This window comes from Schizosaccharomyces pombe (genome assembly GCF_000002945.2).
Source record: "Schizosaccharomyces pombe strain 972h- genome assembly, chromosome: II".
NCBI lineage: Eukaryota > Fungi > Ascomycota > Schizosaccharomycetes > Schizosaccharomycetales > Schizosaccharomycetaceae > Schizosaccharomyces > Schizosaccharomyces pombe.
In genome coordinates this window covers 4,112,954-4,128,824 of record NC_003423.3, presented here as the reverse complement: position 1 = coordinate 4,128,824, position 15,871 = coordinate 4,112,954, and the positions used below count along the sequence as shown (strand labels likewise).

The 15,871-nt window shown below is 36.2% G+C and overlaps 6 protein-coding genes and 5 long non-coding RNA genes across 11 annotated transcripts; 5 read left to right on the top strand and 6 right to left on the bottom strand.

The window, feature by feature from the left end:
• Positions 1-158: 158 nt before the first annotated feature.
• cnp3 (centromere protein) lies at positions 159-2,507 on the top strand. The gene is made up of 4 exons (NM_001355836.2): positions 159-333; positions 414-721; positions 829-2,256; positions 2,337-2,507. The coding sequence occupies exons 1-4, from the start codon at positions 257-259 to the stop codon at positions 2,453-2,455; spliced, it is 1,932 nt and encodes a 643-aa protein (NP_001342907.1). The 5' UTR covers positions 159-256; the 3' UTR covers positions 2,456-2,507.
• SPOM_SPNCRNA.6445 lies at positions 296-579 on the bottom strand. The gene has a single exon (NR_195794.1). It is a non-coding gene; the product is annotated as a non-coding RNA (long non-coding RNA).
• Positions 2,508-2,566: 59 nt separating the features above from the next.
• Positions 2,567-2,942, bottom strand: mrpl44 (mitochondrial 54S ribosomal protein mL53; the record flags this gene model as incomplete). The annotated part of the gene is made up of 2 exons (NM_001022642.3): positions 2,567-2,679; positions 2,753-2,942. 2 exons carry the CDS (start codon positions 2,940-2,942, stop codon positions 2,567-2,569), a joined length of 303 nt encoding a protein of 100 aa, NP_001018846.1.
• A 195-nt stretch (positions 2,943-3,137) lies between these two features.
• On the top strand, positions 3,138-4,840 carry pof12 (F-box protein Pof12). The gene is made up of 2 exons (NM_001022641.3): positions 3,138-3,390; positions 3,477-4,840. The coding sequence occupies exons 1-2, from the start codon at positions 3,244-3,246 to the stop codon at positions 4,650-4,652; spliced, it is 1,323 nt and encodes a 440-aa protein (NP_596716.1). The 5' UTR covers positions 3,138-3,243; the 3' UTR covers positions 4,653-4,840.
• On the bottom strand, positions 3,960-5,712 carry SPOM_SPNCRNA.6444. The gene has a single exon (NR_195793.1). It is a non-coding gene; the product is annotated as a non-coding RNA (long non-coding RNA).
• On the top strand, positions 5,078-5,769 carry rpl1901 (60S ribosomal protein L19). Its single transcript, NM_001022640.3, has one exon. It carries the CDS (start codon positions 5,105-5,107, stop codon positions 5,684-5,686), a length of 582 nt encoding a protein of 193 aa, NP_596715.1. The 5' UTR covers positions 5,078-5,104; the 3' UTR covers positions 5,687-5,769.
• A 48-nt stretch (positions 5,770-5,817) lies between these two features.
• On the bottom strand, positions 5,818-7,930 carry SPOM_SPNCRNA.1671. Its single transcript, NR_150567.1, has one exon. It is a non-coding gene; the product is annotated as a non-coding RNA (long non-coding RNA).
• arp10 (actin-like protein Arp10) lies at positions 6,197-7,381 on the top strand (the record flags this gene model as incomplete). The annotated part of the gene is made up of 1 exon (NM_001022639.2): positions 6,197-7,381. One exon carries the CDS (start codon positions 6,197-6,199, stop codon positions 7,337-7,339), a length of 1,143 nt encoding a protein of 380 aa, NP_596714.1. The 3' UTR covers positions 7,340-7,381.
• A 147-nt stretch (positions 7,931-8,077) lies between the features above and the next one.
• On the top strand, positions 8,078-15,818 carry utp20 (U3 snoRNP protein Utp20). Its single transcript, NM_001022638.3, has 3 exons — positions 8,078-8,171; positions 8,237-8,323; positions 8,408-15,818. The coding sequence occupies exons 1-3, from the start codon at positions 8,133-8,135 to the stop codon at positions 15,761-15,763; spliced, it is 7,482 nt and encodes a 2,493-aa protein (NP_596713.1). The 5' UTR covers positions 8,078-8,132; the 3' UTR covers positions 15,764-15,818.
• Positions 10,966-12,814, bottom strand: SPOM_SPNCRNA.6443. The gene has a single exon (NR_195792.1). It is a non-coding gene; the product is annotated as a non-coding RNA (long non-coding RNA).
• SPOM_SPNCRNA.6442 lies at positions 14,080-14,944 on the bottom strand. The gene has a single exon (NR_195791.1). It is a non-coding gene; the product is annotated as a non-coding RNA (long non-coding RNA).
• Positions 15,819-15,871: the final 53 nt, after the last annotated feature.

The window sequence follows — 15,871 nt, the reverse complement described above, 5'->3', positions numbered from 1 at the left end:
TATAACTATAAAATGCATTCAGAAAAACAGAAAAGCGCTTAGGCAATTAAGTTTATATGTATTGGTTAGTTATACTGGAAGCAAAAATGAATACACCTTGCCTTTTCGCATGGGTCTGATTGATAGGCTTATTCCATGACACATAATGTACATCCTGTACTACACGTAAACAAGAAAGACAACACTTACGTCCCCATATATTGTTTTGTTTGGCTATTTAGGCTATATTTTTACTTAATGTTTATTTAATAGAATAATGACGATGAATGAAACGTCTGCTATTCCGGCAAGACAACGAGAGAATCAGTTTTTTGAAATTGGTGTCGTAGGCAGGTACGTTCGCGAATTGGGTTCCATATATCGTAATAATTATTCTTTTTTTAATAAATTTACTAAAAAATATTTTTATCTAGAAAAACAGGATTCACAGTTCCCAGAGACGTTAAAAAAGGCGATGATGGATTCGAGGATATGGATGCTTATTTTCTTTCCGACGGTTCCATCCATTTGGACGAAGATAATGGAGACATTGAGCAGGATATGCCGCCAGTAACAAGACTTCAACCTACGTCTCCAATGGCAGTCAATGCTGCTTCTGATGAAGCTTCTCATGCCTCATCTTCTGACTCTAGTGATAAAAACCCGGATATTCCTTCTTCACCATTGTTGATGAATTCGAGAGCTCTTCGGGCTAGCCGTGGTTCGTCTGGTCCTTTAATTGGTAAGGTTCTATCTACGCATCACAGATTTTTATTTTACAACTCCTCAAATACTCTACTGTTACTTTCCGTTTCATTTCATTGATAAAATTACTAATTATACATACAGTACCTATAGATCACTCAGCTTTTCAAGCGGAAGATGAAGGAACCGCTGATAAGACGAAAGTCGATGGCAACAAATTATCAATTCAGCCAAGAAAAGCAAATCGAATTGTCGATTTTTCTAGGATAAAAGCATCTCCAGATAGAAAAAAATTCGAACCTCGAAGAAGTACCGAACTTCCTTCCAAAATACCATCCTCTACGCCCAAGGATGATAACGTTCAAGAATCGCCTGCATTCCCCGATGAAAATATTACTGCTTTACAAAAAAATGTAGCGAATTTTACTAGTATCAAGGATAGTGGTGGTCGCGATAATCTTTATATACAAACCATTTCAAAACCCCGTAGAAGTTATGTTCAAAATAATAAGTCAGAACAGACGATTAAGCCTTCTAAACAGAATAAGCAAAAAGAGGAAAAGAAAACAATATCCCAGGGCAACAAACCAAATTCTAGAGATGAAGATTCCGAACTTTCTATCGATGTCCCGCTTTCTATGCTTAATCGAAGCCTAGCAAACAATTCTCAAAAGAATAAGAAAAGAACACCTAATAAACCTTTACAAGAATCAAGCATAAATTCTGTTAAAGAAGGGGAGTCAAATCCAGTAGTCAAGAGAAAACGTGGTCGACCTCGTAAGAACAAATTAGAAATCGGCAATTCTGTTCAAACTAGTGAGGCTACACAAGTTAAAGGCGCAAAGAAACCTGCAATTAGAAACGCGAAGAAGATGTCCAACGAGAAGGATGACTCATTGAATTCACAATCAGATTCAGCTTCTGGAGAATTTATTAAAACAATTGCTCGAAATAATTTACAGGAAATTAAACAGGTCGAACGTGAAGATACACTAGTTGGTGTCCGAAGGTCGAAACGTACACGAATAGCACCACTAGCATTTTGGAAGAATGAGCGTGTTGTATATGAATTACATAGAGATGAAAATCGAATTCCAGCACTACCGGAAGTAAAGCAGATAATCCGAGTTGACGATCCATCACCTTCAATTCGTCAAGGTCGCAAGAAAAGGCATGCAAAGCGCTCAGGAGTTGAAATAAAAAGTAACTTGGAAGCAAAATCGAATGATGTTGAAGAATATGATGCTTTTTACAAAGACGAAATAAACTGTGAAGTTCTATCTTGGAATGAACAAAACCCAAAAGCCTCTGAAGAACGAGTAGTCGGCTATTCATTGCCTTCTGTAAATCTCCAGCAAATCTCTAATCAACAACTAAAATTTGCCAGCTTGTTCAAGGAGGAGCCATCTTTTGCTGCTGGCGTCGTTGAAATGCCAGCAGGAGCAGAAAAACCAGTGAAGCCTTCGAAACACAACATAATGTCTTTTTGTATACTACAGGGAAAGATCGAGGTCACAGTAAATGCAACCACTTTTCGAATGAAAAAAGATGGAGTATTTATTGTTCCAAGGGGTAAGTTTAAATATACACATTTCTAAAAATTCAAACAGGAATTATACACCGAGAATGTGTTTTGACTAACATTGCTTTAGGGAATTATTACAGCATAAAAAATATCGGCAAAGAAGCTGTTCGACTTTATTATACCCATGCGACCGACACCTTGGAAAATAAAAGAAGGGGAATAGGGGATTTTCCAAACGAACGATGACAATACTAATAGTGTGTTATGGATTTCGATGTACAAAAGTCATTTAGTCGTTATGTAATTTAATTATCTGTTATCAATTTAATCATATTAATAAAGTCATTTTTTCTAAACTTATTTTTGCATCATTTCCTTAAATTTAAGCGTTTTACTGTAATCGTCAATTAATTCAGTTAGCCTACCAATATTCATTTTTGTCGGATCAACAGTCAACTTTTTTCCATCCTCTAAATAATAATTATTAGCAAAAGTCAAATCTAACGGTCGCAGTTAAACCATCTAGCTACTTAAAAGCCTTACTGTATACAACTTCAACAGATGGTTTTGAATTGGTATCCTTTGATGCAAGACTGGTAATGAGATTAAGTCCATAAAGAGAGTTGCTGGTTTCTTTACTGGCAACTGCTAGCAAAAGTTTCGCAGATTGACTAGCTTTGGAAAACGGGTTCACATTCAAAATTGACAATTTATTAATGTACCCAAATATCATGATTAAAAATTTTAACTGGAGAGTAAAGTCGTCAAGGAATGTAATTAAAAGAGATCTTTATGTGTAGATATTTTAAATACATTAAATGGTGGTAAGTTTTGTAAACGAAATGACATTTGGTAAGCTAGGTGACCGTTACCCTGATAGTCTCACTTCCTACAACAACTAAGTCAACTTGGAGATACAAACGAAACTAGTATGTCTCTATAATACAATTTGTCATTCCAATTTTATATAGAACCTCGGTTTCCGCTTGTGAAATATTTTTTCATGAACAATTGCAATTTTGATTTTATCCAACATGACTACCGATGTGAAGGCTAAAAACCCTGCGTCGATTTTCAGCCATGAAACCCTCCTTCACGTTCTTAATGATTTGTCTGCACATGACTTAGCTGCTTTAGAACGTGTATCTCGTAGTTGGAATTCAATTGTGCGCCGTTCATCGGTATGTTCTTCTTGACTTTTTAGTGATATAGTCGAATTTTCATGTTTTGAGAGACTGATTTCCATGTACTAACGACCTTCATACAGGTATGGCATAATTTATATCTCTCAGAATTTGGGACTAAGCATTTACGACGACATGGTCGCATTGAAAAAAAACGAAGGAATTGGAAAGGATTGTTTCGAAGGCAATCTAACTGGAAGGACGGACGTTGTAAAAAAGTAGAGTCTATGCTCCCTCAATTGCTTAATTCTGAAAAAAGCGTTGGAGAAGATCGTTTGGGGCTAACGCTTACACACCAAAATAATATTTATTTTTGTAATGACGTTCAAATATCAAAATGGAGCTCAGTTGGTAACAGTTTGAAATGCCAGGCTATTTCTTCTTTTAGAGATGAAACTGTCAAATCTGGTCCGGCTGTAATGTGTCTGGATAACGCCAGCCTTTATATTGGTTTAAAGGATGGTAACCTGCTACATGTAACGGTGCATGAGACAGGTTTCGGAAATATTGAAAACCTTGCAACATTCTCTACCAAATTTGTGGCATTATCATCGCATAAAAATTACATTTGTGGATTGACAAACGACAACAATTTATATATACTTCAGCATTCTCATCAAGCTGGAACCAAATTGAAAGTACTTGGTAAATATCATGTTTCAAGTATTGAAAAACAGGTTGCTATTCACTTTCAGCAATCAAAAGAAGGATATGAAGTTGTTCATGTAGTTTTTAATGATTATGTTCTATCTGGTGGATGGACCGTTAGTTTGCAAGAATTTGTTTTCAACGAATATTGCGTCAAAAGTAGTAGGCTTGCATTGCATGACAACAAAGACATTGAGTACTCTCAGCAACCTGCTTCTGCTATTTTTATGTATGGGTCCTATATTTTGACATCTCATCCGGACAATTCTTTAATTTTGCAGAGGCTTTATTCAACTAACAACGAATTACGGATAAAATTTTTAGGTCGTCTCTTAGGACACGTTTGTGGTGTTCAGATATCTAAACTATTTTCTTGTGGAAGAATTGTTTCTGTATCCAAAAACTGTGCCGATATTTGTGTTTGGGATCTTCATGATACAAATTATCAATCAATCGTATCTCCGCTAATGCTAACTTGCACAAACATCCACAATAAGCCCGTATCTGATTACGAAAAAGAATGTAAGGTTCAAGATATAGGACTGTATGAAGATACTATTTTGATAACCCTTTCCGACGGCAGAATATTAAAGTTTCTCTTTAATATTTAGAGAAAGGTTTCACTTTATCGTACATGATTGAATTCTAAATGATGAGTTTAACCATAGTTTTATAATTTTATTTATATTATTATTATTACTTAGATTGGATTATTAAGTGCCTTTTCAAGGTTAATGAGCCTCAATATACTGTATTACGAGTATCTGCTATACCTTTCAGTTTGCATCCTCTAAAATAATGAAACACAATGTGCATATTCGGTAACTGATTCAACGAATGTAAGGGATAATTTTAATAATCATATTTACTTCAGTCAAAGCATTTGGTAATGTTAATAAATTTTCTAAATACTTTTTTTATTCTTTATTCGTTGTCATTGTTCCTCATAGCAGAGTACTGAATTATCACCCAACCCTACCCTAAACGTGACTGCCCCAAAAACAAAAGAATTGACCACGCCTGTTTAAGAAAGATTGTCCGTCCACCAAAAACAGCAAGAAAAATGGCCAATCTTAGAACGCAGAAGCGACTTGCTGCATCCGTCCTTAAATGCGGCAAACGCAAAGTTTGGATGGATCCTAATGAAATCAGCGAAATCAGCAATGCCAACAGCCGTCAAAACGTCCGTAAGTTGATTAAGGACGGTTTGGTTATTCGCAAGCCTAACTTGATGCATTCTCGCTTCCGCATTCGTAAGACCCATGCCGCCAAGCGTCTTGGTCGTCACACCGGTTACGGTAAGCGTAAGGGTACTGCCGAAGCTCGTATGCCCTCTGCTGTTGTTTGGATGCGCCGTCAACGTGTTTTGCGTCGTCTTCTTCGCAAGTATCGTGAGTCTGGCAAGATTGATAAGCATCTTTATCACACTCTTTATTTGGAAGCTAAGGGTAACACCTTTAAACACAAGCGTGCTTTAATTGAGCATATTCAACGTGCCAAGGCTGAGGCCAACCGTACTAAGTTGATCCAAGAGCAACAAGATGCTCGTCGTGCTCGTGCCAAGGCTGCTCGTCAACGCAGAGCCAAGGCTGTTGAAGAAAAGCGTGAGCAACTTTACACTGCTGCCGAAAAGATTGAGGAGTAAATGAATATATTTTCCCCTTTTGAACTGGAATAGCATGATGATGATTATTTTTGTTTTTTTTTCAAGCGGTAATTTGTGCCTGATTGTAGTGGATTTGCAATTGTAGCTTTTTTTGTAAGCAATTATGTTTAACGTAACATAGCAATTATTCGTATTTCTCTTATCATATTCTTTGTAAGTTGCATTATAAGTAAATGTGTATTTAATTCATATTATTTTGTTTATACATATAAAGTTTGAGTTAATTTAAGTGTACGGAATGCGTTTGATTAGCCGTACTTGTTTTGTAAACACACGAATGTTTTGAGTGCATTTCCGTAATACATGTATTCTTTGTAAATAAAAAGCCATCCACTTTTTATTCAGTAAAACAATTTGTTTAAAAATTGTCAAAGTACAATTATTGAATAAATATCAAACCCTTACATTTCTTTTGCCAAACCAAACAAATAGCGACAAGAGTTTTTTTAACATCACTGCTACTAAATTGAATTCCGAGTAATTATTTTGATGCGAAAAAATTGCGATATTAGCACCGTAGTGGTGCAAATTGACGAATTTGGAATTTACATCGGAAATGCTAGCGATAAAGAGCCAACTTGGAAAGTAGATCTTGTTCCTTATAAACAAAGCTGGGTCCCTATATCCATTGTGACAACTATAATTCAAAGATACTGCTTGAACACATTTAACTGTCTAGCTGAAATAGTACGCGTTGTATTAGTATTGGACATTTTTGTTACAAGGAAACAGAAAAAAGAGCTTTGTGATGGATTATTCAACACTTTAAACGTTCCAATCACGTTGTGGATATGTGCACCATTAACAGCGATCCTAAGCACATCAACAAGAGATGCAATAATTGTGGATATCGGGATGAAAGAAACAAAGTTCATCGTAATTTTAGACCTTTGTATCTTAATGCATTATACAAAAACTTCAAAAAGAAGCTTAAGTACGGTTTTGGAACGTATGGCTGACTGTTTTAAACTGAACAACAAGAAAAATTCTCAAAAGCTATTGGAAGATGAGGAGTTTGCCGTAACGGAAGCATTAATGAAGTCTCTTTTAAAATCAAGAGTACCAAGCAAACCGACTGAAGAGCTCTATCAATTAACAGATCAAGAAGCTTACTTTCGGTATTCGGATATCTTACCCTTAGCTGAAACAACTTGTCAAACAAATAAAACTGAACGGGGCTCAAGCTTTAATGACGCTGAAAAAATTAGAGTTCCATCTTGGATCGCCAATGCAGGCATTGAGGCTCTCTTTGAGGGTTCTGATGCTGGAGGGTCGGACATAGCAGACCAAGCCCTTCCTAACGTTTTACTATCTCTGTACCGTATTCTTCCAATTGACATTAGAAGGATTATGTCGAAGTTAATTGTTTTTAATGGGATTCTTCCTTCGCTTCCAGGTTGGTACCAGAGATTTCAAAATGAAATGACATCTCGTGGACTCGCTATAAAAGCTGTACCAGGACAGACAACTGCAGACATGATGGCATGGAATGGAGCAAGCACTACCTGCGAATCACAGTTAGATTATGACCCGGATGATCCTAAACATCTTCGTCATTCTATTGTTGAGTCGCCATTACTATATGGCCAAGACCAATACTTCAACGGAGAAAATGCCCCAGAATGGTGGTAAAACACGCATACGATTAAACCACGTTCCTCCCTTAAATTGTAAACATCTTCAATATTAGCTATCGTATTCGAAGTGGTGCGAATACTTACTAGATTACATAGCTGTGTTTTAAGTAAACCATGAAATTTCATCTAAGAGAAGGAAATAAAAACAATGTAACAAAGATTTAAAGAGGGCCGAATTTCTTGTTAAAGGTATGAGCTTTTTACAGACAAAACCAAACATCTCTAGTAGTCCTTTTGTATCGACGTACAAGCAGCCGTATATCGAGGACCAAAGATTTCTCTTTATGTAGAATCTCAATATTCATATTTTTACAATTGATCTAATTTCAACAATAGGCAAGCAGCCATAAACCAATGCAATTGTTTGGGATAGTATAACAAATTCATGATTCGGATAGCATGTAAAGTAATGCCTAAATCCTAACTCCCTGGATATTTTATATGAACGTCAAACACCAAATGAAATTTATGGAAGAGCAACATAACTGATGATTTTAGCCAGCAGAGAGAAAATGCCATTTCAAACTGTTTTTTGAGCAAGCTGTATTGATTCAAAGTAGTTGTTACCTTAAGAAAAAGAAAATTAGCAATTTATGCTTGAGTTTAAAGAATTCTAACAAAACATGTTAAATGTTTACAGCTGCTAAAATATACTTCGATAACCAAATATACTGCCTTTTGGTACATTACAGTATTTATATTCATTTGTTGAATAGGTTACAGGCAAAACTTTGTAGAAAGCGCCAACTTGTCATTATCTAGTGATACGCGCACAATTCTCCTTGGAAATGAAAGCTGCGGCGCAGAGCAATTCCAAAAACTATGTTGTATGTACAGTTGTCTGACTAAAAACTTTTATTGAATGTGTACAATTGCTAACACTTAAAATCAGTTTTTGCCTTTTTCCAAGAGAGTTGAAAATTTAAAGATTGATGTAGCTCATAAAATCCCTAGAGCTGCTGATTTAGAGGATGAAGACGTATGTTCACAATTAATTAGCAAAAACAGATTTAAAGTCTGAAGTGCTTTGACTCCATCTATATGTATGCTAACAATCGTTTAGGTTGAGTCTTACTTTATTTCATGTCTCAGGAAATGGGAGGACTTGAATCTTTCAACCCACTATGTAAACTTTCTTCGTAGTGTCACTCCATACTCACAGTCTTTACCTCAAATAGTATATCATCAAAAAACAATTTTTGATCTTATTGTACAGTATGCTCGTGAAGGAGATTCACTGTCTTTACAGCCAATCTTAGAATTATTGACACAGTTTGCTCGTGATCTGGCACTGGAGTTTGCAAGTTATATTGATCAAACCTTAGAACTACTCTGCATTCTCGTTCAGAATAACGAGTTGGAAGTTGTTGACTGGTCTTTTCATGCTGCTGCTTATCTTTTTAAATATCTTCGAAAAATTCTTGCACCCCGTTTAATTCATACTTATGATATTCTATCCCCTCTATTAGGTAAGGAAAAGCAGAAGAGTCATGTTACTCGTTTTACCGCTGAGGCTTTATCTTTTTTGTGTAAAACAGTTTCTTACGAGAATGCAATTGAGTTTACTGGACATGTGTTGCTCGATCTAAACGATCACTATACTCCTCAATATCACGAGGGAGTCGTCATTCTCTTTTCAAGGATAATACAGGGCGTTGATACGAGTATTCACTTTAAAGGAAAAGCTTTTTTTGAAATCCTATTACGATCTGAGATTTACACCTTGCCAAGGTCTAAAAGTGTGATAATTCCTGTCTTAATTTCTACAATTCATCATTGTACTTCAGATTCCTTTAACGAATTAGAAAAGTTAATAATTTCTAAAATAACCGGTGAGCCATTACTATATATAAATTTATTTAAAGCTACGTTGGTTACCAGAAAGGGCTCTCGCGTATCTGATTATCCGTCTTTCTTTAAAGCCTATTTGCAGATACCCAACTTAGTCAGCTGGGAAAATATAGAGTCAGATCTTTCAGTTCTGATATTTGAAATATCTGCTCTTCTTTTTGTATATCCCCAAATTTCTGATTTAATGCCTCACACGGTACGCATTATTTCTTTTTTACAACAAGGTCCATTACACTTGTTTTTCTCTTTTGTTGATGTTGTGAAACAGCTAAATATGCAACGGTATGATTCCTTCATTAAACCATCTCTTCCCAAATTTATTTCTTCACTAGTGAGTGATGAATCTCAGAAGTCGTTGGCAATTTTGGAAAGCGTTTTAGACAACTCTGTGCCCGTTCCAGTTGATGTGGCTTCAGTCTCTCTTAACCACTTTGTATATTGTATTGAGAGACTTCAAATTGTTTCCCCGTCTTACGAAGATATCATCTCCCTATGGTCTTCTTTGATGATTATTATTTCATCTTCATTAGGATCTGATGAAATCTATAAGGCTTGCTTGCTTTTTTTAAGAAAGTTAGAAGATGTTTCATCTGAATCAGTTTTATTAGGAGATATTTGTGGAATTGTATTGCATTTGCTTCAACGCAAAGTTTCTCGTTTATTTCTGGACAGCTCTTATTACAAGCCAATTCTAGATTCTTTGCTTGGCGTTTTTGGTTTTTTAGCTGACAGTAAAGTCTTTTTAGAAAGTATTCGCCCCTTTTTCGGTACTTCATATGACTTTTGCAGCTCGTATACTTCATTAATGGATCGTTTAATTAATAATTTAAGTCGGGGGTTGACATCCCTAAGAGCGGCTTCTATTGATTTGATTATTGCATTGTGCAAATCTCTTCAGAAAAACGAGGTCCTACAATCTCTATCTCTAGTAAAAAAGTTATCAGAGCTGCCTTTTGATCCTTCAACCAGTCGTGATGCATCGGTCTTGCTACGAAATTTGTCTGCCAAATCATCCGCTTTAGAGAAGGACACTAGAAGAGTTGTATTACATGCCTTACTAGGGCTAACTATTACTCGATTCACCCCGCTTTGGCCGGATTTGTCAAGGACAGCAGCTTCCATCGTCACGAAGGAAGTGGAAGATGAGTTTTTAGCTATCATTTATTCTTGGCTTTCACTTCCTTCTCCTCCCTCTGGTTTGTTAGGACCAACTGATACTGCCGTGTTTGTGAAACCAGATTTGTCACTAGAAAAGCTACCTACCTTAGAAATTAACACATTCAATTGTCCTGCGATTTCTTACTTCGAAACATCTTTCGATGAGTGCTTTTCTAAGTTCGCTTCGTCTGACAACTATATAATTGGAAACTTACTAAAAACAAATCAAGAAGATCTTTCAAATCTTCCGACTTTTCGGTCTCAGGCTTTACGAGTACTCAATGAGCTTCCGGAAATAGCATCCCGTAACATAAATGTTTTAGACAATTATCTTTTTAGTTTACAACATGGTTTCGATCTTAATACGGAATGGGCTCGTCCTGATGTCTATTTGCTCTTAGGACTTTACTCGAAATTCACTGGCATCAAAGAGTTTGTCAATCGAGATGCTCGAAAGGAATTTTTTCTTTGGGCCCTTACTATTAATGACCCAAAGGTTCAGAAATTGGTTCTAGACATAATTCTTCTATATTCAGAAGAAGCAATTACTACTTACGAAGAAAATCTTCGAAACTTGCTGGATGATAAAAAGTGTAGAGATGAATTAATTACATTTCTATTTGTGGATTACGCAGATAGCAAAATTCAAGATATTCATCGTCCGTTACTTATGCCTGTTGTAATATCCATTCTCTACGGAAAAATGGTGTCTAAGGGATATGGAGGACAAAAGAATCAAGCTGCCAGACGATCAACAATTTTATCTGCACTTGGGAATATGCAAGTAGAAGATTTACAGATTTTAGTTGATATTATGTTACGACCCTATAATGGTCTTGAGGTCAAATTGAACGCTAATAATAATTTGGAGATCGACACTGGAAACATTCCTTCTTTGACACTACGGCGACAAATTGGTTTTCTGACAATGACCGAGGAACTTTTATTGCAGATTTCTTCTAAACTTTCTTCAGTTGCTCCCAAAATTCTGAATGCCGTTCTCTATAATTTGGTTGTATCCGATGATCAGATTTCCTCTCAAGAGGCTTTCGAGAATTTTGAGGTGAAAATGGCATATACGGTCAGACAGCTATCACTGAAAGTTTTTCTACTTTTTTTGAAGTCCTGCTCTGATGTCGATTTCAAGCCTTATAATGTTTTTATATATACTGCTTTTGTGGTTCCACGCCTTGATCGGTTTGCTGATGAAAACACACAAAGTGTGTCAAATCTAATGAAAATTTTCCGTTGCTGGTTTGAGAATGAAGCCTATTTAGATAGCGTCCTTGAGTTTTCTTCTCATATATTAACTGCTTTGCTTAACACTGCGTCTCACACTGCCGTCAAATTGCCGGTGTTGCTATACATTCTTGATACTTTGAACTTGGTCATAACTCATTTACAATCAGAAGAAAGTGAATCGCAGTTAAGAGAAAAGATCTTGGCAAATTTGGTTATGCCGAACATCACACTTATTTTTGCGAGTCTTTCGAATATTTTGAAGAATCCCCAATTTTGCAATAATAATCGTGTAATGGATGGATCCGTTCAGGCATTATCTGCTGTATCAGAATATATGTCATTAGATATTGACTCTTCGCCTTTACTTAATCTGTTGGTTTCATTTTTGAGGAAACCCAACCGTCTGGTCCCTTCAAATGTTAAGTCTAATATTTTAGTTTTGCTTTGTAAACTTCTTCCAACCAATACGAAATGGCTGCATGCTTCAATATCACAGACAAATGATTTTGATACTATTATGCATCTATATACTTCTATGGTTGACATCAAGGCTCGTCAACATTTGAACGATCTTTTGAAGATTTATTCAACAATTGATGATAACCTTATTTTCAGCTCAGTATTTGTTGAAGAAATAAATTCTATTTCTAAAAAACGGCTTGATGAACCAGATTTTGAGCGTCGCTTATCTGCTTTTACCTCATTTAATGAAAAACACTTTTCTTTGATTTCAGATTTAGCTTGGCTGCCTGTGCTCTATAACTTCTTCTTTTACGTTCAAGACGCTGAAGAGCTGGCTATTCGCGCTAGTGCGTCCCTGGGGATTAAACGGTTCATTGAATCAATAACTATGAATGATGCATCAAATCAGTTTAAGATTGATGTCTTTGTTAAGTTTATTTTTCCCTTCATCAAAAATCAAATGAAAAATAAAAATGAACTCATTCGGCAAGAGTTTATTGGCTTGCTTAGTTATTCTATTAAATCGTTAACGATGGTCGATGCAATTTCGGATATGCAACCTTTGCTTTACGAAGGTGATGAAGAAGCCAATTTTTTCAATAACATTTTGCATATTCAGTTGCACAGACGTAAACGAGCAATGAAAAGGCTTGTTAATGTCTGTGCCATTGGTGTGATTAGAAGTGGTAATATTTCTCAAATATTTCTACCCTTGCTGGAGAACTTTTGTTTAGGTAATGATACCGTGCAAACTTTGTTAGATGAATCAGTGATCACAATTGGAGAAATCATAAAGTGGGCACATTGGAATCAATACCAAGCTATTTTGAAGCGATATGTTTCGCTGTTAAAAAATAACGCTATTGACCAAAAAGTAGTTGTTCGTTTGATAACGGCCGTTGTGTCAGCATTAAGGCCATTGGATGATGCAGTCGCTTCCTATACAAACTCCGAAATGAACATAGAACAGTTTGATGGCCAAAAGAAGAAATGCGTTTTAGCCAGTAGCCTACCTTCCGAAGAGAGATTTACAGAAGTCCTTACTAATGATTTTTTTCCTACCCTGATGTTATATCTACATATAAGAGACGAATCAACGGTTACCCTTCGTGTTGCAATTGCGCTTTCAATCGTGCAACTTGTTGCGCTTCTTCCCGAGGAAGAAATTGTTCTACGGTTAACTCCTGTTTTGATAGATACTTGCCATATTTTACGCAGTCGCTCTTTAGAGTCGCGTGATGCAACCCGGAAAGCTTTAGCAGCGATATCAAAATTTCTTGGCCCGAAGTACTTTTCCTTTATTATCAGTCAATTACAAACTTCTTTGAAAAGAGGGTATCAACTCCATGTTCTAGGTTACACAGTTCATTACCTCTTATTGGCGATTGAGGACGTGTATCCGTACGGCTCTATAGATTACTGTATGGATTCTCTGGCTCAAATATTTGTTGATGAGATATTTGGAGAAGTTGGTGTTGAAAAAGATTCTGAAGATTACAAATCAAATGTGAAGGAAATCAAAGGCAATAAGAGCTACGATTCTTATGAGATTGTTGCTAGAATTTCTAGCTTCGATAGTTTGAGTACATTACTTCGTCCGGTGAAGAATGTTTTGTTCGAAACAAATGTTCCTAAATCTCTACGAAAAGTAGATGAATTGTGTCGGAGACTTTCTTTAGGAATTGTCGCGAACAAACAAAGTGCTTCGCAGAGTTCTTTGATTTTCTGTTATAATGTTTACGAATTTGTTGTCAAGGAAAAGGAAACTGTTGCGGCATTGAAACAGCAAGAAAACGATGGTTATCGGTCAGCTCCTAATTTCTTTTTAGAAAACTCAAAGAAGTTAATAAGGTTTACTTTCGATGTTTTACGTGGTGTATCTAACAAACATAAAGAATTGTTGACAGCCAGAAACATGGCGGCTTTCGTGCCTCTAATCGGTGAATCGCTTTTAAGTAGCTCTGAAGAAGTTCAAATTTCTGCATTACGCTTTCTCGTTTTGCTTCTCCCTTTAAAAATTGATCAGGTTTTTTCGGGTAGTTCAGTCTTCACGTCTCAGGCTGTGAAATATATACAGAATTCGCCTTCTACAAACACAGAATTATGTCAAGCAAGTTTTAAGTTTTTAGCATCTATTTTACCTTATGAAAATGTAAAGATTAAGGAATCGACTATAAACTATTTACTGGAAAGGGTTGGAACTGATATTCAAGAACCTGATCGTCAAGGTGTTATGTTTTCGTTGGTTAGAGCGGTTATTGCTCGCAAAATCATGACTCCTGAACTGTACAAAATAATTGATTTAATACGAGATATGATGGTGACAAATCATACTAAATCCACTCGTCAAACTTGTCGTCATTTGTATTATTCATTTCTTCTTGATTATCCCCAGGGTAAAACTCGACTATCCAAGCAAATATCATTTATTCTTAAGAACTTGGAATATGAATTCGCACCCGGACGCGAATCTGTAATGGAGCTCTTGCATCTTATCTTGAATAATTTTAGTGATGCTTTATTGAAAGAGTATCATCAAGGAATATTTATTGCTCTAGTTATGGTGCTAGCTAATGACTCAGAACCTCATTGTAGAGAGATGTCTGCAGAATTAATAAAGCTCGTATATCAACGTGCTGACAATGAGAATTTTAATTTGATTCGACAGTTGTTGAGTCATTGGACTTCAGTTGAGAAAGCCGGGAAAAATTTGGTCCGTGTAAGTATGCAGCTGTTTGGTTTATTATTTGAAACTTTTGGCTTCGAGAGGATGGAAGAAGTGCACCTTTTTACGAAAGTTTTTGAAAGGGTTCTTTCAACAACTATTAGCCATCCAGAAGAAGCAACAAATGAATGGGAGTTAAACTATTTTGGTCTCCAATCTTGGTTGAAGCTGGTCTTGGCGGATCCCAAAAAGTCATGTGAAAAGGAGTTTTCAAAGATTTGGGAATCAATGCGTTATCTTATACTTTTTAAGCATGCATGGGTTCGACTTTCTGTCTCCCGTCTCTTTGGTCACTTTTTTGCAATAATCGGAGACTCAAATTTTGGAAAGCTTTCATTAGGAATTGACGGAGTTGTTTTCAGTTTAGACTTTGTAACGCAAATATCAAATGCTTTACAAGCACAATTACGTAGTCCGGTTCTTTCCGAAGAGTTGGGCATGCAGGTTGCTAAAAACTTAATATTCCTTACTCGCTGGTTTAATAGCATTCGCAGTTCTGATGATTCTCCTTTTTTGGAAATATTTAGAAGAATGCGCAAAACCCTCAAGAAGCAAACTATTGAAGAATATAGCATCAACAAGAAATACTTGATGCAATGGTTTGCTAGCGTTATCCATGTTTTCTCTGGTGAAGAATTGCAACCGGTCCTTTCTGAAATTATTGCGGCTTTATATCGCTATACAGAACTACAGGAGGCTGAAAGGAAATCGCAACAGGAACTTGCAGATTTAGTGACTGAGTCATTACAAGTGCTTCAGGAAAAAGTTGGCGCGACTGTGTTTGCTAGGGCTTATCAAGAAGTACGAAATGCTGCTATCGAAGTTCGCAGAGAAAGACGTGAGAAACGAGCTATTGAGCAAGTTGTAGCTCCTGAAGTTGCTTCTCGCAAGAAAATTCGAAAGAATGAAAGAAAACGAGAAAATAGGAAACAAAAAACAAACCATCATCGCATGGTAAATTCAATTTTTAAAAATAGGTAGTGGGATTTGGATACAATTCGTTATGTTTTAATACATCTTTGAAATTTTTTTATGTATGAATTACTTATGGATTACCTTCATTGATTTTTACGTATGATATCTTGCTGC

Excerpts from the sequence above, each read along its gene's own strand:
- rpl1901 (NM_001022640.3), top strand. The coding sequence starts at position 5,105 with ATGGCCAATCTTAGAACGCAGAAGCGACTTGCTGCATCCGTCCTTAAA.
- utp20 (NM_001022638.3), top strand. The coding sequence starts at position 8,133 with ATGAAAGCTGCGGCGCAGAGCAATTCCAAAAACTATGTT. Across the intron at positions 8,172-8,236 it reads GCAATTCCAAAAACTATGTT|TTTTTGCCTTTTTCCAAGAG; the intron begins GTATGTACAGTT and ends ACTTAAAATCAG. Across the intron at positions 8,324-8,407 it reads CTGATTTAGAGGATGAAGAC|GTTGAGTCTTACTTTATTTC; the intron begins GTATGTTCACAA and ends ACAATCGTTTAG.
- cnp3 (NM_001355836.2), top strand. The coding sequence starts at position 257 with ATGACGATGAATGAAACGTCTGCTATTCCGGCAAGACAACGAGAGAAT. Across the intron at positions 334-413 it reads GAAATTGGTGTCGTAGGCAG|AAAAACAGGATTCACAGTTC; the intron begins GTACGTTCGCGA and ends ATTTTTATCTAG. Across the intron at positions 2,257-2,336 it reads AGTATTTATTGTTCCAAGGG|GGAATTATTACAGCATAAAA; the intron begins GTAAGTTTAAAT and ends ACATTGCTTTAG.
- pof12 (NM_001022641.3), top strand. The coding sequence starts at position 3,244 with ATGACTACCGATGTGAAGGCTAAAAACCCTGCGTCGATTTTCAGCCAT. Across the intron at positions 3,391-3,476 it reads CAATTGTGCGCCGTTCATCG|GTATGGCATAATTTATATCT; the intron begins GTATGTTCTTCT and ends ACCTTCATACAG.